This window comes from Ambystoma mexicanum, chromosome 8 (assembly GCF_040938575.1).
Source record: "Ambystoma mexicanum isolate Mex_15411 chromosome 8, UKY_AmexF1_1, whole genome shotgun sequence".
Lineage (NCBI taxonomy): Eukaryota > Metazoa > Chordata > Amphibia > Caudata > Ambystomatidae > Ambystoma > Ambystoma mexicanum.
The window spans coordinates 1687150219-1687174982 of NC_090929.1; the positions used below are offsets into that span (position 1 = coordinate 1687150219).

Here is a 24764-nt window from a genome sequence, read left to right on the forward strand (position 1 = left end):
CCTTCTAAGACTGAGGTTCTGTTTTTTTCTGGCTTCAACTATTCCGTCTACTCTTCCTCCTCTATCTCCCTCTTTTTCCTCCTTCCTCTCTGCCCTTTTTCTCTACTGCACACAGTTTGGGGGCTATCTTTGATCCCTCGTTTTCATTTAAACTGCATATCCCGTCTATTGCTACCTCCTGTCGCCAGGGGTGGACTGGCCTATAGGGAACTCTGGAGATATGGGCCCACGTTGAGCATTATTTCCATGGCCTCTTTTGGTTCACAGTCTACACCTGCCTGTCGTTATGTCCTTTTTAATATCCGTCATACTCGCCCCTATCTCTCATTTCATGCTATTAAACAACTTCTGTTCTGTCTTGTCTTTTCTTGTATCGACTACTGCTCTTCTCTTCTTCTTGGACTTCCTGCCTCACCTCTTCTTCCTCTCCGATCTGTATATAATTCTCTGGTTCATCGTCTCTTCTCTTTACCTTTTTCGCTCCTCTGTCACATCTTCTTTGCTGTCTATTTCACAGCTTCCCTTTGAATAACGTCATCTCTATCATTTCCTTTCTATTGTTTTTTAATGTACTCACGGCTTGACTCCTCCTTATCTTTCTTCGCTAGTCTTGTTCTATTCTCCATCTCCGGTGACATAGGGCCTCATTACACGGAAGGCGGTAAGGGTTAACGGTCACCGGTAATGGAACCGGTGACTGTTAACCCTTACCACCTTACTACGAGGTCCCTTAGCGGTTCGGTACTTTAACGCCTGCTTTTAGCAGGCGTTAAAAACCAACCCACTAAGGGACCTTGGTGCTAATTACGGCACCGCAAATTTGCGGTACCGTAATTAGCACCTTCCCCATTCCCATTATGCCCTATGGGGCAAAAATGGGAATGGGGAAGGGCAATGGTGGAAGGGGGAATTACCACCCCGCCAACCTTGGAATAGGGCGGTAATTCCCCTTTCCACCAAGGCGGTGCCGGTATTTTACCGGCATGGACCAAGGTGCTATTAGCACCTTGGTCCTCCACCTACCGTGTAATGAGGCCCATAATCGGCTTCACGCTGTCCCCAATCCCCGGTGCTTCTTCCCATTTCTGATCTTTTGCCCTCTTTGCCCCTAAACACTCATCTTCGCTCCCTTCTGTCTACTTAGCGACTTTCTGTTTCTCCTCCCCCACTTCTGTTGTTAGTAGTTTTTTGCATTACCATGTAAATTGTTCCATTTTCTAATATTTTGTAATAGTGCTTTTGGCGAAAGGCGCTTTATAAATTCAATAAAAGAAAATTCAGCAGATTTACCACTAGGTTATTCCACCTGTGATAATTCCACTAAACTTGTAATTTGGCAGAGGTGGAAAAATGGCAGTCATGGAATTACTGCCACCTTTTCCCCTGCACCACCAAACTCTGAACGAGGCCATTGTATTTTACATAGCACTCATTTTCAGGAGTCTGAAAGTGCTGTTAATAAATACTAGCATTTGTTTTATGCTAAACAACTATTAGCCTCCTCCTTGGTACTCATTCGTACAACCTAGGAAGGATGATGAGCGGTATTTGCCTTGTCAGAACCTTGACCCATAACCTGTAGGTTGCATTCCATTACTGCAGAAGGCTCATTTACCCCCTGAGCTGCTTTACTAGTGATCTTAGCTTTCTGTGTTCGGTGCGTGTCCAATGGCATCTAATGTGCACACGTTAGTGAAACCAAGAGTGTTTCATGAGACACTGTTGGCCATTCTCCTTGTTTTGGATCATTTGTTATGATGGTGACCTAGTTTCCATGTGCCTCTTAATGAACCCTTTGGAGACATGTTCAAGGATCCGCTGTTTGTTTGGAGTGAGGAGTGAGAGATTGAGATCCTCAGTAATTTGGCACTTTCCATGGTGATTGTGAGATAATCTCATATTTCTGTTGTGCCATTTCATGAATTTCTGGCACAGTTTCACTAACATACTGGCTCAGCAGGTAGAGTGAGCTTGAGTGAAGGAGTGAGTGTGTGCAAAAAAATACATAGTGCACTTGACAACGACTCCGGACCAACGAGCAGGACTGGTCATAGTTCAAAAGTCTTTTTCAAGTTCATTTAAATCCACCAACCCTCAGAGCCAATCATTTAAGTAAGGGGACACAGTCGCAACTAACTCTGTGGCCCTCGCCGTTTGGCAACAGTCAATGCTAGTCTAATACATTGGTTGGGATGCGAATGCTGTGCGAGAAGGGTATGAACGAATTAAAGGCTGGTTTGAGACTTGATAAGGGGGCTGGATGATGAAAGCATACAATATGACGTCATGTAGGAGATGGCCCGTGGAGTCTAGTTCGTTAGTTAGTAGGCAGGGGGAGACGGCAATGTTAGCGATTGATAACTACTGATCATATTTTCAGTGTATGTGATGATATTGTATTGCAATATCTTTTATTGGTGCTTGTTACACAATAAAGTATTGATGATTATGATGATGATGAGAGACAAAGATATTCAGCAAAAGAGAAAGTGAGACACAGAGAGAGACAGCTAGGATGCTGAGGTTGAGGCAGTCAGAAGAGGATGAAGGAGACGAACTATTACAAAGGAGGTCTGAGATGAAGGACTGTAATGGAGCAGGACTTTGATGAAGTAGAAGGACTGTGATGAAGAGGATGGACTGATGAAGCATTGTAATAAAGGGGAAAGAATATGGTGAAGGACTGTGAAACAGTGGCGGGCCATGAAAAGGAGTGTCATGTAAGGGGAAGCCTGTGAAGAAGGAGAAGGGCTGTGGGGAAGGAGAATAACTATGAAAGAAGACGGGTGAAGGAGAAGGACTGTCTCAAAGGACTGTGATAAAGGAAGAATCCTTTGAGGAAGAAGAAGGGCTGTGGGGAAGGAGAATAACTATGAAAGAAGACTTGGGTGAAGGAGAAGGAATGTCGCAAAGGACTGTGATAAAGGAAGAATCCTATGAGGAAGAAGAAGGGCTGTGGGGAAGGAGAATGACTGTGAAAGAAGACTTGTGATAAAGAACTGTGACAAAGGACTGTGATGAAGGAAGAACCCTATGAGGAAGGAGCAGGGATATGGAAAAGGGGAAGGACTGTGATGGAGGACTGAGACAAAGGAGAACAACTGTGATAAAGGGGAAAGACTTTCATGAAAGAAGAATGAAGACTGTGATAATGAAGAAGGACTGTGATGAAGGAGAAAGGATGTGGCGAAGGATTGACAAAGGAGGTGGACAGTGACAAAGAAGGACTTTGTGAAGGACAAGAACTGTGACAAAGGGGAAGGAATGTGACAAAGGATTGTGACAGATCAGATGAAAAGAAGTATGATGAAAGACTGTGAAGAAGGAGAAGGATTGACAATGAAGAATGGCCTCAAAGGAGAAGTACTGTGAATAAATAGAAAGACTGTGGTGAAGGAGGTCTATGCCAAAGAAGGAGACTGTGATGAATGAGGTGCACTGTGATGACGGAATAGGACTGTGTCAGAAGTGGGCTATGACTAAAAAGTACTGTGATGAAGGAAAACATATGTGGTGAAAGAGAAGAATTGTGATGAAGAAGATTTAATATAATAAAGGAAAAGGACAATGATGAGCGACTGATGAAGATGAATTGACGACGAAGAATAACTGTGACAAAGAAGAAGGAGTGTGGTGAAGGGGGACTGTGAGCGAGAAACTGTGATTTAGGGAAAGTAGTGTGTGAAACAAAGGACTCTGTCAAGGAAAAAAGGAAAAGGAGAGCCACATTACAATGCATCCTTACAGGAGGTGGACTGATCATAAAAAATGACTGTGATAAAGGACTGTGATGAAGGAGTCGAATTGCAATGAAGGACCATGACAAAGAAGAAGGAATGTGATGAAGGAGAAGAACTCATGTAGGACAAGGAATCTGACAAAGGAGAACTACTATGACAAAGATCTTACTAAGTTAAAGGACTGTGATGAAGGACTGCGATGAAGGAGAAAGTCTGTGATGAAGGAGGACTGTGACAAAGGACTTTGAAGATGTATTGAGATAATGGGCTGCGATTAAGGACACAGACTTTTACGAAGGGCCGCAGGAAAGGAGAGATACTGTGATGAAGGCAAAGGAATGTAATGAGGGACTGATGAAGAGAGGGACTATGGCAAAAGAGGACTGTAAGGAGAAGCATTGTGATAGAGCAGAAACACTGTGACAAATGTGGATTCAGCACCATTTCTCTTCTCGCTTTACTCTTTAGCATTGTTTTGGCCACAATGTGGTGCTTTTATGTACTAAGACTACAAGCAGCAAGATAGGATGCTGACACTAAGCTTGGATGCATGCAAACCGGTAAGGGAAAATTAGGCAAATTACACAGTATCCTCACACCAATCTGAAAGCTCGCCATAGAAATACTTTGGCAAATTTAGCTGGTCAACATTCAGCCAAAACTAAAAATGTTTGTGAAAATCCTTTTGGCTGTTCGACTGAGTGTGTTAGCCTGCATTGTGTAATTTCTCTGGGAGAAATCGATGCTTTCTTTGGAACGTCTTGACTTTTTAACTGTGTGATGGATTTGCACCTAACCTTCCAGATATCAGCCACTATCCTGTCAGACCTGTCTGGAGTGTTTCATGCAGATTTGTGAAACGGTTAAAATATTGTAAGCAATAGCATTTTGCAAACTGTTGATGCTATGAGGTTTCTCCTAAACTACAGCGAGGCGACGCTCACCCTAGTGCATGGCCCTGTCCTCCCCTAGTAGTGAAATCCCTGGGGGGTCCTCTAAAAGAGGTTAATGGTTCCTTTTTCATGCTGGACCAGGAAGGGATTGTAAGGCAATTTATTCAGTAGATCATCCTGTAGTTCCAGCTTTACTTATCTGACCCCTCGTGATTGGTTACCAGGAATATCTGCAGTGGAGTCGCGTGCAGTAGAGTGCACACTGGAAGTACCAGTGCAGTTGGGCTTTCCATGATCCCCCTGGATCACTGGATTCAGCAATGTCAATTGCTCCAAAAAGCCCTTCATCCAAATCCATTCTGATGGGTCAAGTGCTCAACATTACCGGCCATTACACCTTCAAACCCTTCCCAAAAAGTGGAACCAGTTGAATACTAAGATAGCAATACTAGCTTGCTCTTCCCACTGTATGTAATTTGCTGCTGACACTAACACATTGATTGTTCTGTTTTTCCAGGGATTAGTCCCGTCCGCCTCGTGGATGGTGGCAACGCATGTGAGGGGCGCGTTGAGGTTTTCTACAATAACTCCTGGGAGTCGGTGTGTGATACCTACTGGAACGATTTCAATGCAGAGGTGGTGTGCAGACAGCTTGGGTGTGGAATGGTGCACTCTGCCCCTAAAAATGCCTATTTTGGACAGGGCGATGGACGGATTCTCCTGGACTATGTGAACTGCCACGGGGACGAGCCCAGCTTACTGCACTGCCGTCACATCGGGTTCTACAAGAATACGTGTGGTCACTACAATGACGCGAGCGTCATCTGCTTAGGTAAGCGTGCAGTCTCCTACACCAGGTGCCTCCATACTGAGGTTACAAAGACCTGATGCGGACAGAAATTGAAATCAATGCATTTTTTTGCGGATCGAGTTTGTCGTGTCCTTTTAATCAGATCTTTTCTGCACTACACCACGCGTCGTCGCATATTGCCATTGTGTTGTGTATAATTTACAGTCATGTTGCATATGAGGTTTCGCCCAGTCACATCTTCCGGCATGTAGCTTGCTAGACTTGCAGAAAGACTTGATTGAAACTCATGAATCTGTTTAAAAATGCAACTTCTTTGAATGTTTGGGTACTGCCAGTGTAACAACTAAGATCCTTTTCCATTCCTTGTTGAGTTCAGTATGTGTGAGTTCATGGTACTCACTTTATGTCCGTCAGATATTTCCATGATGGCTCTCTTTACCCCCACACTCTTCTTCCATACCCTTCCCACCTCTACACCACATGTGTTGCTTATGCAGGTCTACCGCTTGCTTCCCTGTGTTGCTAATCCATCATGTCATTGAAATGTGTGATATTGGCCGACACGCATTGTACACCTTGGCCCAATACGAGGCCTGTGTCTGGGGGTGAAGCCACAAGCACATATTTTCTCTTTTCCCCCTCATTGCCTACTGGGCCAAGGGCAAACTAACTGCATCTCTGCACTCTCTCCAGGGTGTGGTGCTAGATGCAAGCTGCATTGCCCTAGTTGGGTAAGCACAAGGTTTAAGCCATAACCAACATATTGCACTGTCCACTGTCCTGCAGAGGTTGCACTGAAGACATAGCACAATTCCTATTTGCGTTTTAAACCTGCATACTTGTATTTGCGTTTAATAGTCTCTGAAATGGTAGTGTAGAGGTTTGAACACTCAACTTAAAAAAATGGGGCATCCTTGAGAGCTGGGTTTGAACCTCGCATTCAATGTTTTTTTTTAGATACATTTTTAGGGGCTGAAATGGCACATAATGCCCCACGGTTAAAATAAAATAATATATGAACAGTTAAGCCAATTCATATTTTCCCTCTTAAACAAAGGAAAGCTCCACTGTTCACATGTTTAATTGCTGTCATTTCCCTCCACAACGGTCTGCAATTAAAACATTGTGCCTGAGTGAAAGGTGTATTACTGTACATAGAGCCAATCTACAGAGGACCAAGCTTTAGCTGCACCGACATTTTTAGATTACTGTCAAGTGGTGTATTTAGAACTAGACACTACATAACACATTTGGCAAAGCAAGGACAGTCTGCACAGACACTGTTGTTTTGCTTGTGTGGGGAGATTACACCAGCCATCCAGAGGCCACACAATCACCACAGAATAACAATAACCAGTGCCATAGGTAGGTATTTAAAACCTGCCAGGTTGCTTTGGGCAAGGTGTCTGCAGGTTGGTAAAATTGACTGTGCTACACTGACTGAAATGTGTGCTATTGTGTTTAATAGATTGAGTGAAAACAAGACAAAGCAAAGCTATTCAGTACATATTGATTATAGGAAGGTACTAAAAAGTAAAAGGATAAATAAGGGACCATCTGTCAAGTAGCTACAGTGCTGAACAATCACAGTATCAATCTGTTGCTATGGCAACAGACATCCTCTGGCTGCTTTGGTTACCCTAGACATTTGAGAACAAGAAAGAGACATGAAGGAAAACATGGATTGGCTAGGGGGCCCGAGGGTAGGGCTATCTCCATCTATCCATGCATCACATCTCCTCAGCTGCCAAAACCGGCATATACCACACCCCAGGGACATGCAATGCCTCTGTTGTATTCCTTGGCATAACCAAAATACACCAACTGCACACAATCTAGTAGGCTTTGCTGCTGTTTTCTTTCTAATGTAGACTTAAATATGCTGTTTAAAAACGCGCCCCCACTTGAGCTGCAAATTCAAGGGACACTGCTCCCCCAGAAATGAGCATACTATTGGCTGACTCCCCATGGCCCCCTGGCTGCAGCGTGTTTAGTTGCTGCTTAAGAGCAACCATCAAGCATGACATCAAGGATCTGGTGAAGCTATTAGGAGTACATCCCAGTGCACAGTGAGGCTCTGTTCTGTGCCTGAGACGGTAGACGCGTGTGCGGGCCTCATAACCACAGCATTCTTAGTCTAGCAGTTGGAAACTTCGAATAAAAAAATAAAATTGGGAACAGAGTTCAAATCTTTCCTTCAGTGCTTTTTTTTAGGTGAACTATTAACCACCTAAAATGGATTACTCTTAATAAAACCAATAATTATATGAACAGCTGTATAAAATATCATTTTACAGGTGAAGAAGTTATATACTTTGGGGCACATTCTAAAAAGCAGTGCAAATGAAAGGAGCGCGGAGAATGCGCCTGTTTAATTTCCCGTGCTAGTATCAGAAATGCTCAGGCCACATTATTCGCCAAGGGGGCCTGGGCGTTTCAGGAGGGGTGCACAGTGGTGCACAGATGCGCTGCCCAGCCCCCTTTGCATAGATTAGCGTTGGGAACCCCGCTCCCAGCACTAGTGAAGGCTGGACACCGTTGCTGGGAAGGCATTTCAGCGAGACGGGACGTTAAAGGGCCCGCCTTGGTGAAAAGCTAAACAAGAAAACGCGTTTTCATCGCTGTTTCGGGGATGGAAACGCAAGTGTGACAGCATTTAACCCACGGCCGCCGCACTTACAAAAGAAAGTCATGATTTGCGCCTTCCCCTGCCCCTTATTTACAAAGGAGCAGAGGGACGACTCTAATTGCAGGGCTTTTAAAAGCACATCCCATTTATGAATTTGCGATATGTTCCCCTTATTTGCACTAATGTGCAAAGGGGGAAAGGGGCGCCCGAGTCATCATCAGATGCCCTTTGTGAGTTGGGCTTCTTTTTCTGGCGCAAGTGAGGACATACGCCAGGGCATCTCCTTATTGCACCCCAAAAAGTTTCAAGAACCTGGCCCATAGCGCTTACATGGTGTTTATACTCGAGCGGGGGAGTGGGGGGGCCGGCGGTCAGCATTCATTGTAATGTTAATAGAGAGGTCTTTATTTCTCATTAAATGCCTCCCCTCCCAGTGGCGACCCACATTTTTAGGAACTATGTTTATGTATTCAATGAATTGGCTCAGGACCACCAATCCCATAATGCATTAGGTTGTGAAATGAAAGCTCAGACCTCTCTAAAGATGGGATAAGCAGTGACTGGCCAGACCCGTCCCTCTCTGTCATGGCTTTTCCTGAAGCCAGTAAGGCAGCTGAGTAACACCTGTCTCAAGTTTAAATGCAGATTGAGGGTGGGGAAAGAGGAGCCAGGGGCTGGCAGCACTTTAGTGGGGCGTGGGGGCGTGATTGATTACTTATTAACAACATGGGTAAGAAAAATCACTCACCATCTTTCATTTGAAGAAACATATATTTGCTTTATTTTATTACATCCCTTTCATTAGAAAAAATTATTTAACTATTTAGAAGCCATCTCTAAACATTCACAGTCACTTACAATGAGTAATAAATGACAGACGCATAAGAAAAGGTGAAGAAGAAAAACCTCCACCACATAAACACAACATTAAATAAATAATGCCTTGATTTAATTTCTGTTTTATAAAAAACCTAATACTGTACCAGAGTTTGGTTTCGAAGCGCAGATCCGGGATTCGAACCTCTGTTGCTCTTGCTTCCAAGAACAGCGCGTGGCTCCTGTTCTATCCTCTGTTCAGTGAACAAAATTGTAAAAAGCTGCCCACACTACTAAACATGCGTAAAGGAACATATATGGTCAACTCTCATGTTCCAAATCCGACATGTTTCTGCCATTCTGGCCACAATGCAACATTCTTCAGGGATTTCAAACTCAGCAGAATTCATAGAGATCTGTTGTACATCAAAGGTCATTTGTCCACATTTCCAATAAATTCGACTGGACGTTCACTAGCATTTTGATATCATCCCCATGTCTACAAGAAATACAGAATGCAGGTGTAATGTAATCATGCTGATTACAGCACTTACAACTGCTGATGGAACCATTTGATAAATCCGCCATTGGTTGGAATGTTTTAGTGCATACGTACGCAATTACAAAGAACACAAGAGGCATATGCCATTACTCAGGGTGACTGACAGGCTATTATGCTAGTCTATGCAAAAAGGATGAGATGCCACGTCCCTGGCACTTAAGGTGTTTTTACCAACAATGCTCTGGCTACAATGGGCTAAAGGGTGCTTATTTGTCTGGCAACCGTGTGTTTTGAACAGGGCATGTATGTGCAGTCACTTGGGCTTCTTCTGACAAGGAGACACCGGCGGGGGAATGATAGACAGGGCTATATCGGCCTTTTATGCGGGATAACATGGTGCAAAAATAATAGTGTGATGTGTCCATGAAATTGTGCAATCTGTACAAATGGAACACACCTGCGGATTGCAAAGGATTGCTGAAGCCCTGGCGACACATCCAGTAAGTAACCCAGGCAGCAAAGGCCGAGCCAGGTCTATGTCACACAGCTGTGCAGAAATCGCCAAGGAAGGGATCCCCATCCAGAAAATGAGGCCACTGCGCACATAATACTCAAGGTTGTTATAGGGTTTAGACACTGGGGTCCATACAGGATTCAACAAGACGCATTTCTTTACATTAAGAATACACTGTCTTGCAAAACACCTTCTGGTCTTGAGGGGCATTATTTTAAACCTGTCTAATCCTGCTTCAGCTGCCCACGTGACACAATCTCTAGCTGTAGTGTGTCTTTCCATCACCCAGTACGGGGCTCCATCTGGTGACCAGCACCCACGTGACACACTCTCTGGCTGTAGTGTGTCTTTCCATCACCCAGTACGGGGCTCCATCTGGTGACCAGCACCCACGTGACACACTCTCTGGCTGTAGTGTGTCTTTCCATCACCCAGTACGGGGCTCCATCTTGTGACCAGCACCCACGTGACACACTCTCTGGCTGTAGTGTGTCTTTCCATCACCCAGTATGGGGTTCCATCTGGTGACCAACACCCACGTGACACAATCTCTGGCTGTAGCGTATCTTTCCATGACCCAGTACGGGGTTCCATCTGGTGACCAACACCCACATGACACAATCTCTGGCTGTAGCGTATCTTTCCATCGCACAGTGCGGGACCCGATATGGTAACCAGCACCCACGTGACACGATCTCTGGCTACAGCGTATCTTTCCATCGCACAGTGCGGGACCCGATATGGTGACCGGCACCCACGTGACACTATCTCTGGCTATAGCGTATCTTTCCATCGCACAGTGCGGGACCCGGTATGGTGACCTGCACCCACGTGACACGATCTCTGGCTATAGCGTATCTTTCCATCGCACAGTGCGGGACCCGATATGGTGACCAGCACCCACGTCACACGATCTCTGGCTGTAGCGTATCTTTCCATCGCACAGTGCGGGACTCGATCTGGTGACCAGCACCCACGTGACACGATCTCTGGCTGTAGCGTATCTTTCCATCGCACATCGCGGGACCCGATATGGTGACCAGCACCCACGTGACACGATCTCTGGCTATAGCGTATCTTTCCAACACACAGTACGGACCCGATATGGTGACCAGCACCCACGTTAATCTGGTTCCAGGTCCCAGGCCAGAATGCCTTACCTTCATTGGTGGTTTCTTATCCATCACTGGGCATGCTAGGTCCTTGGGCAGGGACTAATGCCATAGCCAGATAGGCTTATGAATGCTGCCAACCACAATTTGCCATAACTTCCACTGCATAATTCCCCTGATTATGGCTTGTGACTCAAGCACGTCCAGGGGCCCACGACAAAATATGACATACTATTGGTTACCACAGTCACCCTACTGTGCACTGAGAAAAACACATTGCCATATTTTAATTTTCTTTATCTGTCATTTGTCCACCTTTCTTCTCAACAACCTGGGTCTCGTGGACCTTTATTACCTTCTCCTACCTATGAGGTTAGTCTGTTTTGTGACTCATATTTTTCCTACTAGTGTAAGCACATCAGTCATTTTTCATTTGTATACAATCAACATTGTTTTCTGCTTTTCATATTGTAATATTTCATCTTCATCTCACCCATCTACTAACTCAATTTCTATACCATCGGCAAGTATTGAGAGCATCCTCGTTATGTGTGCATGAAGTCTACCACACAGGCACAATCTTGGTTCAGGGTCCTCAACCCAACCTCTTCCTCTTTGACCGGCACCTCCATCCCTCATTAACTTCCTTCCTTCACCTGGTTCTCCCGCTACCGCTCTCTCTGTCCCTGCCCTTCTCACTGCTGTACCAAGTCCCTTTACTCCACCTGAGAAAACCTTCAAAGGTGGAGACCTCCTTCACCTGGCTACTCTTAACGCCTGCTCAGCCAACAGACACTACACTTACATCTGCCTCCTTCTTGAAGACACTGACCATAACATTCTCACTCTAACAGAGACATGGTTCCGTGCCGGCTTAGTCACTGATTTTGACTTGCTTCTCCCTGATGGCTTCAAGATCATCTCAAAGCCACGACCTCGTCATACTGGCGGTGGGGTTGCCCTAATCTTCCCTGAGTGGGTTCCTTCTTCCGTCATACCCGCCCAGCTCGACTCTTCCTTTGAGTGCCTGGTCTGCAAGCTGGTCATCTCTCCCTCCTCCTCTCTGACCATTGCTACAATCTACAGCCTCTGAGCACCACCACCCTGTTCCTTCTCTGAATGGGGTGATTTCTGCTCCTCCCTACTTTCAACCACCTCTAATTTCCTCATGGCCAGTTTCAACATCCAATTGGACACCCCTGTCACAGCATCCACTCTCTTCCTCTCCATTCTTCCATCTGGCCCAATCCACTCGGCTAGACACACTCTGGATGCCATCACCCATTCTGACCTCTCTCTCTCGCCCCTTCTGGTCACTCCACTCTCTTGGTCAGACCATCCTCTCCTTTCCTCGCACCTAGGTCCCCTCGGCTCCCTAACTGCCTCCCTTAAAGCCCCGCCATCCCCGTTCACGAGCATCCGTCCGATGAATCGAGTTCAGCTGTTGTCTTGGCATCCACTTAGCATGCCCCCCTCTCCTCCACCACCAGACTCTACCTCTGACCCTGCCCTCAGCAACCTCCACTTGGCCATTACCAACACCCTAGACATTCTTGCCCCAGTCATGCAGATTTGCCTTAAACCCGCCTCCAAATGTAGCACCTGGCACGACTCTGAACCTGCAGCCCTGAAACGCAAGTGCAGAGCTGCGGAACGGAAGTGGCAAACCTCAGGATCACCCTCTGACAAAATGGCCTGCCGCCCGCTCCAAAGGCAACACAGACTCTCCACCCTTGCCAGGCACGGGTATCGGGTGCATCCAACAACACGGCCGAACTCTTTAAAATCTGCAGGGAACTAGCCACCCCTTCTGCAATCCCCTCCTCCCCTCTTCTGTCCCAGGCCCTCGGCAACGCAGTGGCAAAAAAGGCTTAGAAGGGCTGTCTTTTGTCTTCCACTGTAGTCATTATTTTCAATCCCATGTTCCCTCCCCGCTGCCCTGTCGGCGTTTCGAAACAGAATTGACTTACTGCATAGGCACTTAACAAATGCACAATAAATAAATAACTAAATCCAATGAACTGTACTCTTGCAGCTTCCTTGAGAGCGGTACCAGGAGGAATAAATAAATGAAAACGGTGGCAATCAATGTTGTCCACATAGAAGAATCAAGTAATTTGAGGAATTGGACGCTGTTAGGATGTAACTCACTTATAGTGCCGCGGGTTCCCTTCCAGCAGGCCCAGTTTACAGGCATGTTCCTGGATACTTGCAAAACATGTTGCTCATTCTTCAAGTCTCACATTCTCCATGCTTCAGGAGCAGTTCTAAAAGATTGTCAGATTGATAGTGGACCAATCAAAAACTGACCTCGTATTTCACAGTGAGCTCTGCAGGCCACTAAACATCTTGTTTTTCTGTTTTTCTGTGTTTCTAATCAACACACAATTCCCATCAGTCTGTAGCTGCTCTTTCCAGTGAAGGGAACTGTCATCTGTGGTAAACATCCATGTTCCGTTCAGCATCAGGCCTTTAGACCCCCCTTCTCGGCCACACCGACCGGCAGCAGTCAGTGCAGGACCATGGCGCTCTCGATCATAAGTCCAGTCATGCCCGATTGCTATCAAAGTGTCTCATCACACCTACGGAATGTAGTGACCAGGTTCTCTCAGGACTGGTATCTCCCGGCATTCTCAGGGGACCACCCAGTCCCATTTGTAACTTACTAAAATATCAGCTTTTGTTTTGTACGTTGGAGCCCATATTCCCCAAACCTGCCTGTGGGCCGTGAAGGGGTATCTCGCTATCTTGAAGTGGCACTGCGAGCTGAATAAATTCCTTGCATTCCTCCAGGGCCATAATGTTGATTCTACCCCCGAATCCTTACCAGGAGCCTCTTGCCAAGACGAGTGCTTGTTTCTGTCTTCATGGATCCCAGCTGGTTGCTCAGGTAATGATCACATCTCCTGAAGCAATGTCCTGTTCAATTCTCGGGCTTGCAAATGTGATATTGGATATGAGCCTCATTGGTGCAGTTTGTGGGATACTTCTTAAATCTTCTATCACATGGAGTTCCCCATTGCTTACACCTGTGTTCATCAGCAGTGAGCCGATTAACAGCCCTGTAGCTTTTATAGTTGGCCTCATCTCTCCTCATTCATTGTTCTTTTGTAAATATTCCAAGCGGAAGCTACAAAGTGTAGACCCTGCCATATATGGCCTTCCAGATCCCTCTGCACTTTGCCTCTGATCATGAACTTGTCCTTCTGCTGCACCAGTCGCACCGCCGCCGCCGCCGCCGCAGTAGAGAACAATTTGGAAACATGAAATGTCACTTGAAAGTTCAGAATCAGTCCGAAAAATGGCATAGGGCACAGCCTAGTGTTCAGAATTGTCTATATCTCTGGTTGTATTCTGTTGCCCAATATTGTATACCAACCCATATGGGGCTTCTCATGATCAATTCCTTTATCAATTTTTTCCTTGGGAATGATAAATTAGACACTGGATAAGGGTGCAAACAGCTCCAGACGCAGGCATTGTGTCTAAACAAAAGACGCCATCATCCATGAAGTGTCAATCACTTGAAATTGCTGTGTGTATCTCATCAGGGAACATGACACACCTGCTTTCCTGTGGCTCACACTAGCCTTGAGTACTTACAGTCTCTGACTAATACTGGCAGTCGCATTCGACAAATCATCTCACCCTTGAAGATTGCCTCCCCCATCACTGCTTCCTTTACCACTGACACACTTCCTTCCATCAGTGAGCCCCTGAAGAGCCCACTTCAAATAAAGATGGGTTCAACAATAAGTGGTCAGATTATTCGCCTGTACCGGTGGTGGCCACCCACATTGCCTAATCATTGGTGCTTCTTTCGTAGAAACTATATATTTGTGGCTACACTTTTCTTGCCCCACTCTGAGCCAGATGGTTCTTTTGCCAGAGTGTATATGTGTGATATCTTCCATTGAACTTACCATAATTGCATAAGTCATTTTCCATCGTCTGAAGATCCAGCTTACCCCTAAAAGGGATTTGGCTGAATGCTGTAGGCTTGGGTAACCAGCAGCATGTCTTCCTTAGATGCCTCCTATGAAGGTGACGCGACCAGCAGCGCATCCGGATCCTGCTCTCTCTCTAGATAATCTCTCCTTCTGCCGCCAGCTTCTTCCAGTTTCAGAGGAGGATGTGGGGCATCAGGGTCTGAACACTTTACATCAGTCGGCAGGCTGGATTCAGCAGAGCCCCACAGACATCTTCTCTAGTCCAATGTTTCCAGACCCTTCCTATTGTATTGATCCATTGATATGGGTTACGGCTGCCCTCTCTGACATTCTGTGAGTCTCAGATGGTTTTACAATCCTTTATCAGGCTATAGACCTCTGTTCCATATAGTGCTTTGGCATTGGGTGAGGGCAATTCAGTTCACTATTGTCAGGGCTTGTTGTCAGGGGAATGGGGTCTTCTAGATAAAGCCTCAGCATCCAGGTGGCTCCCCTCTAGCTCTCACTGGTGTAGGTGATACACGGGCAGGGCAATAATTCAACCATGTCCCGGCACACCCAGCTTTGCTGACTTTATAACGCCGGTCAGTATATTCTGACTTTCTGATTCTGGCAGTAAACTTGGCTCCATAAAGATAGTTTCAGCAATAGCCCCACCTCTGGGCCACACACTGAAAAGACTCAATTATCTTAAGGGCAGGTGCAAATTAGTGCTTTACAAGCAACATTTCTTCCCAGCAACTTACACTTTCCATCAAAAAGCACTTGTGTGGCTTGATCATTCAACACTTGACACTCCTCCTCGACTGGCAAATCCCTTGAAATGGGAACTAACCTGAAATGCACTTAACTTCACTGGACGTGGCAATGACCTCTATCCCACGCCATCGATATGGCAGTAATCGTGGCCCCATAAAATGGCCAAGGTTCTGGGGTCAGGTAGAGCCAACACTCTATTCATGGCACTTTATTCTGGGTCCTTTAACTTCCTTTCTTCGCTGGGTAAAACAAACCTGCCAGTTCCAGGACAATGGCCTAGAGGGTGCCTGTATAACACCTCTTCCGGAGACCTTTACTGTGAAGGTCAGTCATGTGGGTCATGGTAGGTGCTGAGACTTTAGCAACTGGGTTTACCACAAACAACTGCATATCTCACAGCTCTCTTGTGGGGAAGACATTTTGCGTAGGGTTTGGCTGGGTGTGGTATAATGTGGGTATGCATCTATGCTCGGACTAGAGAAAAGGAGCATATCCCCAAATGGTTATTTCACAAGAGTGGGGGAACACTGCGACCAAAGGAGGGATGATGACCTACCTCCAACTATCTTCAGAGTAGGGAATGGCTGGGATATCCTAAAGGTACATTGGGTGACAAGCACACAACCGATGGCCTTCTCACTGCAATTGCCAAAAGCTTGAATTAAATGAGGCTTTCAACAATCAACAAGTAGAATTACTGTGTGCTTCATTCAACTCCCTGTGATGACTCAGGAAGGATACACGGACACAAGTTGGACATGATTTTGGCTAGAGACTTTCATTAGAACACAGAGTGATTTGGAAAAGACCCTGCTGTCACTGCATTAGTGACGTTTCCCTACCTAAACTCAAAACTAAGGATCTGTCAGGGTCAGAATGTCCAAAAGAAAGACTGTCCCGTGTCCAGTTGTATTCTGACCCACACATGCTAAACAAAGGAAGTATAAAGTGAAAAGGATAATAGCGTTGCCCTTCAGTGTCTGGTAAATGTTCAAAAGAAATGAAAGATGTATAATTTTCACAAAAATAAGTTTCTCCTGGATAGATTTCCTTGCTCCAGAAGGTTCTTCCTTTCCCCTGGATTCTGTGTCATTCTCTTGTGTTATAAATAACAGTTCTTGACATTCCTGTGGGTCAACAGCAAAAGTAATCTTTAAGCTGATTGTCTTTCTTTTATGTGTGTTCAGATTACCTGGTGTATTCTCCTGCCAGGGTTTTTGGTTTCCCAGTCTCTAAGACCACCACAGCCTATTGTTCTATTGGCTATTTCTTGTATTCTGCTTACTTTCCACCTGCCGGCTATACTCCCCTAAAACGACTTCCTTGGCACCCTTGCAACTGCCTGGTATACTCTCTTTCCAGGCTTGCTGGATTCACACTCTTACAAATGCCTAGTCCACTCTCCTTCCAAGACCTCTTGAAAATTCACACTTGTAAATGCCTAAAGTTCTTTCCTTCCGGGGCTTTCTGTAATCTTGCACTTGGAACTGGCTGGTATACTCTCCTGCCAGGGTTTCTCTTGAATGCACAAACATATAGTTGGTTGGTATATCCTCCTGTCAGTGCTTTTCAGGTGTGAGCTCCTGCTCACTCTCCCACCTTTGATGGGCCTGTCTTGCAGCTTTCTTGGCTAAAATACTTGGTTTCTTATATGTTGACTTTTCACTCTCTCTTTTAGATACCCATAACATACATGGTCAAACTTGAAAGTCTCTCCTTTTCGGTAACTCTGCTTTCCCTCTTTCTATATCTGGTTTTACAAACCGTTCCTTTTTCCTTGTGGTTTCAAAAGTTACATTTATTTCAGTTTGGCTTAGTTGCCAACACGCCCCAGTGTTCCCTCTGTCCCTCTGTGGACTCACTGGTTCTTGATGGCATTTGCCATTGTTTCTATGGTCTACTGGTGACGGTCTCCTGCTGCCTTCTGCATGGCAACTGTTCTTCCACTGGTTCTCTGCTTCTGGGGGCTTCTGCTGCACTCGTCTGACTCGCATGGGATTCTGGCAAGGGAAGTGCTGTTCTACGACACCGGGAAACACCACGGAGCTCTCTTTTTGCCTGTTGCATTCCCACTGCATGTGACCTGCTTCCAGCAGCCGTCTCACCTCAGGATTCCGAGCTGGTTGGCTCTGCAAACTTCTTCTCGCACAGAGAGGAACAACACACTCCTGCCAGGATTCTTGCTTCAGTGACTTAAAGGTCCCGGGTACAGGTGTGCGCTCGCTGCTACTAGAGCACTGACTATGCTTGTGGATTCCTGTGCTCTGCATTCCTCCCCTACTCTTCTTTGTCCCTTGTTGTGGGGATTGTGGGAATAGTAGTCCCTTTCTGAAAACAGTGTATGCGTGTTTACAATGGGTTTTACAGGCAAACTAGGTTTGGAGGAATAGTATGTAGGACTGGGATAGTGTCTTTCACAATTTTACAAAGCCAGTTGGATTCTAAGAGTTGGCCTTTGTAGTTTAATGACAGATTCACGCTACCCTCCATGGGTGGAATGGGGGAGGTATTACAAAAGGGTATTAGGGCATGGGGAGTTGGAGATATATTTTCAGAAAGGGAAGGGGGCTACCATGTCTCATCAGACGATCCCCCGGAGGTTGTCTCCGCCCATGTGATCCTCCCTCATATATCCGCACCCAGGTCGTGGCCTCCGTCCCCAGGCCACATGGGAGGAGGTTACCACCGGGAAAGGAGTGATGACACTATGAGATTCGTCACCTTCTTTTATATAACATTCAATGAAGCATCACCAACATCTAATGGGTTGCCATCCAAGCATTTTGCAGCATAAGTTTCTTCTCGTTCCAATCCAACTTGGAGATCACCACGGCAGGAGGTTAAATTCTCATGCTCTGAAGTACCTCTTCAATCCCCCTCCCCCCCCCCGTTGCTGCCCTCTGTCCTATTGAGGCTGCTTTATAACCCCCTTACATGGTATTGCTGGGAGTCCATAACCACAGCAATCAAGAAAAGTGCCAATGCAGAGGGTGTGAGAGGTGCAATTAGGAACCACCTTACGCCATCAGAAACAGAAGCCGGGACATACATTGGGTCATTCCACCATAATCCACTACTCCAGTCCCTCCTGTAAATTGCAAATTACTGTAAATTGACCTTCATCAATGATCCATTGGTGACTTTCCTGTTCCCAATGTTCTCGCCCCACCATCCGGTTCAAGTCGTATCCACATTTCAACAACATCATATTGTTAAGCACCAACATTTGTGACTGCAGTACTTTTCTCTGTGACCTTTACTAAATGTTTCTGTTTGAAGCACTATTTCAAATGAAATAATAAAAATGAAAAGCTCGAAAAAGCTGGAAACCCCAATGCTCCCTCAGAAATGGTACCATGGTCACATGCCTATGCCAGGAGAGTCACTCTCAGCCTCAGCACACACAATAACCTAGATGACCAACCCCTGGCATAAAGAGTGACTCACCCAGAAGCACAAGTGTGGACCCAGAGCACCCTGGATCAGTCCCAACCAATGGACAGAATACAAACCCTTATTTAGAATGAACTAGAAAGAACTATAGGGGTTCTAACCTCTACGAGCACCAAACGACTAGACTCAGCCAATACATGGTTTAGTAAAGGTCCTAACATGCCACAGTGTGGCTCAGAGATGATCCAATCATAAAGTCTGAGCAGACAGGAGATGGCGGATAGCGTGCCTCCTTCCCCGGGGTTTGGTGATGTGGCCCCAGGGCAGGATTCTGTGTCCTCTCCAGAGAGCAAGGCCAAACGCGAAAGCTTCTAACAGCAGGAATCTGGTAAGAAGGGGAATCAAAGTAATGTCCAAGCGAATCTTGGTGAAAAACTAGGAGCAACTTCACTCACTAACAATCGTCTGCTGCGCGGCTCAGTGGGGAGATAGAGTGACGCTATCACGCCTCTTGCCAGAGAGTCTGGTGACACAGTGGGATCGCCACACGCATCGTAGTTAATAACACGATAGTGATAATGCTATAAGAATGGGTCCTGAAGAGGGAAACAATATATATAATATTATTAAATATATGACTTTACTCAGAGCAAAATTCTGATTGTGCGTAATTAATTTTTGTAGTTCCATGTCCTTAAGGTGTTAACTGTGTTCATGTTTCAGCCCCTACGACAACTCCAGCTGCAGCCTCGACTCCAGTCTCAACATCGACTCCAGTCACAACATCGACTTCACTCAAATCATCGACTCCAGTGACAAGTAACTAGCATTCGGCTTTTATTTAAAGTCTAACAATACAATGTTCTGTCTTTTCCTTTCATATGCTCCCCCAATTCCTTGTTATTCCTGATGGCGCGGCACTGACCTGCCATTGCCAGGCTCCCCTGGTGAGTGCTTTTTTATCATGTATGTGCCCAAGAAGAGGGAATTTGTCCACAGGTAAATGCAATGAGGGAGTTGGATGCCGCCATCATGAGGTTAGAATCGCCAAAAGACAGGCAGGGAATCATGTTACTGGTGGGTATGGTAGAGTCCTACTCAAAAAGTGCCGCGCATTTTGCAGATCGCTGTAAGAACACTAGAGAATTGGGCAAGAACGGTGCTGTGCTTAAATGGATAGTTGATTGCCAGAAATAGATTGATGATGTAAGGGCAGTGATAGTAAAAGCGCCGGCCTCAGGTCACTTTGACACAAGATGTGAAACGTGCACCATGACAGGTGCTAGTGATGCAGGTTTGGGTGCTGACCCAATGCAAAAGCAGAGGGGCATCGAGAGAGTAATTGCATTTGGCTCCTGAGTTCTGGAAGGACGTGAGAAGAGCTACTCAGCAATAAAAAGGAAGACCCTTAGTATCATGGAGGTGTCAATAAGCTCAAAGCCTTTCTTTGGGGTTCAGCATACAAGGTATGCACTGACCAGAAGCCCTTGGTGGAAATATTTATGTCTAAGGGGCTGGAAGGAGTTTACCCGCCACATTGTGGGATGGGTTACGTCGATGCACGGGCATCAATAAGTAGTTGCACGTGTACCATGTAAAGAGAATCAGAAGCAGATTCTCTCTCCAACGGGATGGGAGGCCAACGCCCATTGTAAGAGTTAGAAGATGATCCTGATGTGGTTTTTCAGGTGTGTGAGGGCACCGTCACAGAACAACATTGAACAGCTGCTGGTACAGAGGGTGGTGAATTGTCCAGAATAAATCATTTTGTGAGAACCAGTTGGGAAGGCCGGACAAGTGCTAGGAACATTTCACTGGATCATAGAGGAGTGAAGTTCTGAAGGGGAGTATGGTGTGCCCCCGGTAAGGGTAAGAAGGACATTATTGGAGGTGGGACATGAGGGGTATCTCGGAATGACCTAGAGCAACGGAAAGTTGAAGGTGATCTATTGGTGGTCTGGATTAGATGTAGAAATAGAGGACCTTGTTAAAGGTTGTAATGTGTGCACAGCATTGGTGTGACGCACCACAGGACTGCTCGTTACCACCCTGAGACCAATGGGGCTGTTTGTCAGACACAAAAGGGAGGGTATCAACATCCCCCCCTAACCACGGAAGCCAAATGGAGTATTACCCTACCACCTTGGTTGGCATGGGTTAGTGATTTCGTACTTACAGGTCACCACAAGTCAGCCAATGGAGGGAAGAGGGTTAGGGAGAGGTTGTAGATAGGTAGTGGGAAAGAGGGTTAGGGTAGCATAGTGGATGGGTAGAGGGAGTTTAGGGAATATCATACAATCTTCATTACACAATGTCCTACCTGGTGCGACTCAAACATGCCTTAATTAGTGTCTATGCAACACAATACATACACTCTGGTCTTTCTCCTGCTCTCCTACCCATACATCCTTCACCCTATGGGGGCCTTAATACCCACTTTCTACAAGTACTGTCATGCCAGATGCATCACTGTGTGCAATGCATTGGAACATGATATAACATGATGTACAAAATGACACATATACATCATGGCATGGAAACACATAAATTATGTCAGGGACAAAACCTTGTGACAATGGTACACATTAGACAATGGTGCTCACTAACACACAAACCCTTACAGTACCCCCTCTCCCAGGGCCCTTCAAAGGACCAGGTTTTTCAGGATCTTTTGAAACTGTGTAATCAGTCTGGGCGCCGGCACTGGCTCTGCCGGTTCCCAGGAGTGATCTTCTGGTCCATGACCTATTCCCTCCACCAGGTACCACAAATGCCGTCGATGTTTTCTTGAATCCAAGATTCTCTGCACTTCATATTCCTCTCCCCCATCTTCCATGAAGACCCGCGGCTTCTGAGTTTGTGCAACAAGCGCTGCAGGTTTAATAAAGAGATACATGAAATACAGGATGTATGTTTAACCTTCCAGGCAACTTCAACTTCTCAGCTGTATCTGATATACATGTAATAACCACATACGGTCCAATGAATAGTTACATGTGTTTACCTTCATCCACCATCTTGATGTTATGTGTAGACAACCACACCTTGTCCCCACCATGTATTTGGGGGTTTCCTGTCGCCGTTTATCTACATAGCTCTTGTAGGTCTCTGTAGGTTTTGGCATGCCTTATGTCTGATTGCCACAATCACCTGTTTCCGCTCTGCAAGAACTGATAAGTTGACTGATGTTGGAATGTGTTCTGGGAGCATTTTTTGCTCTTGTCCATACACACACATATTTAGTGACATACCCAGTGATGCCTGTTCATTGTTGTTATACATAAACTCTGTTGGCCAGAAAACTCTCACCCATGAGTTCATACCATCAGCCAAAAGACAGTGCAGGTATTGCTACATGGTTTTATTCACCTGTTCCATTTAACCATCAGTTTGTGGGTGGTAACTGGTAGATAGCACATAGTACATTCCTATCAATCCACAAAAAGCACAGCAAAACCGGGATATGAACTGCGAACCCCGTTCAGACGCAATGGTGCGAGGTAACCAGTGTAACCGTACAATGTGCTGAAGAAATAATTCAGCAAGCTTTCCTGCTCTCGGAATACCAATACATGGGACAACATGGGTGTGCTTGGAGAAATAATCAACCATAACGGTATCATGTATGTTATCCTCAGGTAATTCCATAACAAAATTCCATGGCAATATGGGACCAATATCCCTCTAGTGTGGGCGGTGGATGCAGCAACCCCTTTTTGTTTAAATGGTCACCCTTGTTTCATCCTTCACGTATCATGTTGTTGTATGTAAGCATGTACTTGTTTTTGCAATCGTGGCCACCAGATATATCTTTCCAACAACTGTCCAGTTTTTCACTCCCCCACATGTCCCCTACTAAGGGAGACTTGTGGCACCCCATTAACGTTTTATCTCTCAATTGTCAAGTATGGAGAAACAAGTTGTTGGCATAATAAGGCAACCCTTCCCGTACAGTTCTAAGTGTGTCCCAGGAGTTCCATGCCAGTAACTCTTTTTTGGAAGTATTCTTCCTGTAGTCTTCCAATAGATCTTGGGTGACTGCTCCTACAATCCTGTCAACTGGTGTTGTAGGCCGGAATTCTCTCTGAAGCCTGCTGCCTAGCTTGTGCATCTGCCTTGCCATTCTTTCTAACTGGTCTGTAGGTGATGATGAAATCAAATTCTCCGAAAGTATTGTGCCAATAGCTCGTAAACTGTGATGTAGTAATTCTGCTCAGAACTCGTCAATTTGCATGAAAGAAATGCTAAGGGGTGCTTGACTCCTGCCTGATCCTTCTGTGAAAGAACCAACCCCACTGCCAGATTTGAAGCATCAGTGTCCACCTGAAAAGGTTAGTCCTTGTTTGGATGTTGCAAAATAGGTGCCTTAGTGAAAGCCCCCTTCAAATCCTGAAACGCCTGTTCAGTCTCCTCATCCCACTTGAACTGACTTGATTTTTTGAGCAACCGAGTAACTGTGGTAATGATCTGTGAAAAGTTAATGATAAATCGCAGATAGAAATTTGCAAAACCCAAGAAGGATTGCACATCCTTCACAATCTGTAGGGATGGTCAATCGGTAACTGCCTGTACTTTTTCCTGATCCATCTCAATCTCCTTAGGTGTTGAGGACAAACCCCAGAAACTCCACCCTGGAAGACAAATTATTCCAGTTTGGCATACAGTCAATGTTCCTTGAGGCATCTCAAAACTGCTTGAACAGGTTGCACATTGTGTTCCTTTGATTCTGAACAAATCAGAATGTCATTGATGCATACAATTACAAAGAGGTCGATGTAGTTCCTCAGTACGTTCTGCATGAAGTGCTGGAATGTTGGTGGAGCATTACATAATACAAACGGCAACACCAAATGCTCATACAGACTGAATTTGGTCCGGAATGCTGTCTTCCACTCATCCCCGGCCTTAACTCTGATCAAATGATAGGCCGTCCTTAAATCCAGCATGGTATAAACCACTGCTGTTTTAACCTGGTCTAAGAAAACAGATATCAGTGGCAAAAGAAACAGGTTTTTAATAGTTACTTTGTTCAATGCTCCATTATCTATGCAGCTCCTCAAAGTATCCTCCTTTTTGGAGACAAAAACCAAGGGGGTGACACCAGAGATTTGGACACCCTTATAAATCCATGTGCTACCATATTGTCATTATATTTGCATAACTGTTGATTCTCCTGTTCGTTTAGAGCATATATATTACTACAGGGTAGTTTAGCATTGTCTTCTAAGTCAATCACACAATCGTAAATCTATGGGGTGGTAAAGATTCCGCCTTTCCTCTGTCAAATACTTCAGCATATTCTGCATAAACTTCAGGGAGTACCATCTCCACTGTACCAATGCTTTTTTGACACGCAGCTCCCTAAACCATGAAAGTTGCTGGCCCTGCCAAATCTTGTACATGTCCCTTGCATTGTTCAGCATTGAATGACAATGTGCGCTCTACCCAGTCTATGGTCGAATTATGGGTCACTAACCAAGGCATTCCCAAAATTACTCCAAACTGAGGGGCAGCAATTAGATCAAACATTACTACCTCTTCATGCCCTGGCAATAATATCATTCATAATGGCTGAGTTTGAGTAGTGATTGGGCCTGAAGTCAGCATGGTACCATCTACAGATCAAACTGGCCCTGTCACTTCCT

General features: G+C 45.5%; 1 protein-coding gene across 1 annotated transcript in view; it reads left to right on the forward strand.

The window, feature by feature from the left end:
- LOC138473454 (deleted in malignant brain tumors 1 protein-like) overlaps positions 1-24764 on the forward strand; it is an 82068-nt gene that overhangs the window by 10118 nt on the left and 47186 nt on the right. The window contains exon 3 of the mRNA XM_069612105.1: positions 5151-5468. Within this exon, the coding sequence (XP_069468206.1) occupies positions 5151-5468 (318 nt within the window). The remainder of the gene's footprint in view (positions 1-5150; positions 5469-24764) is intronic.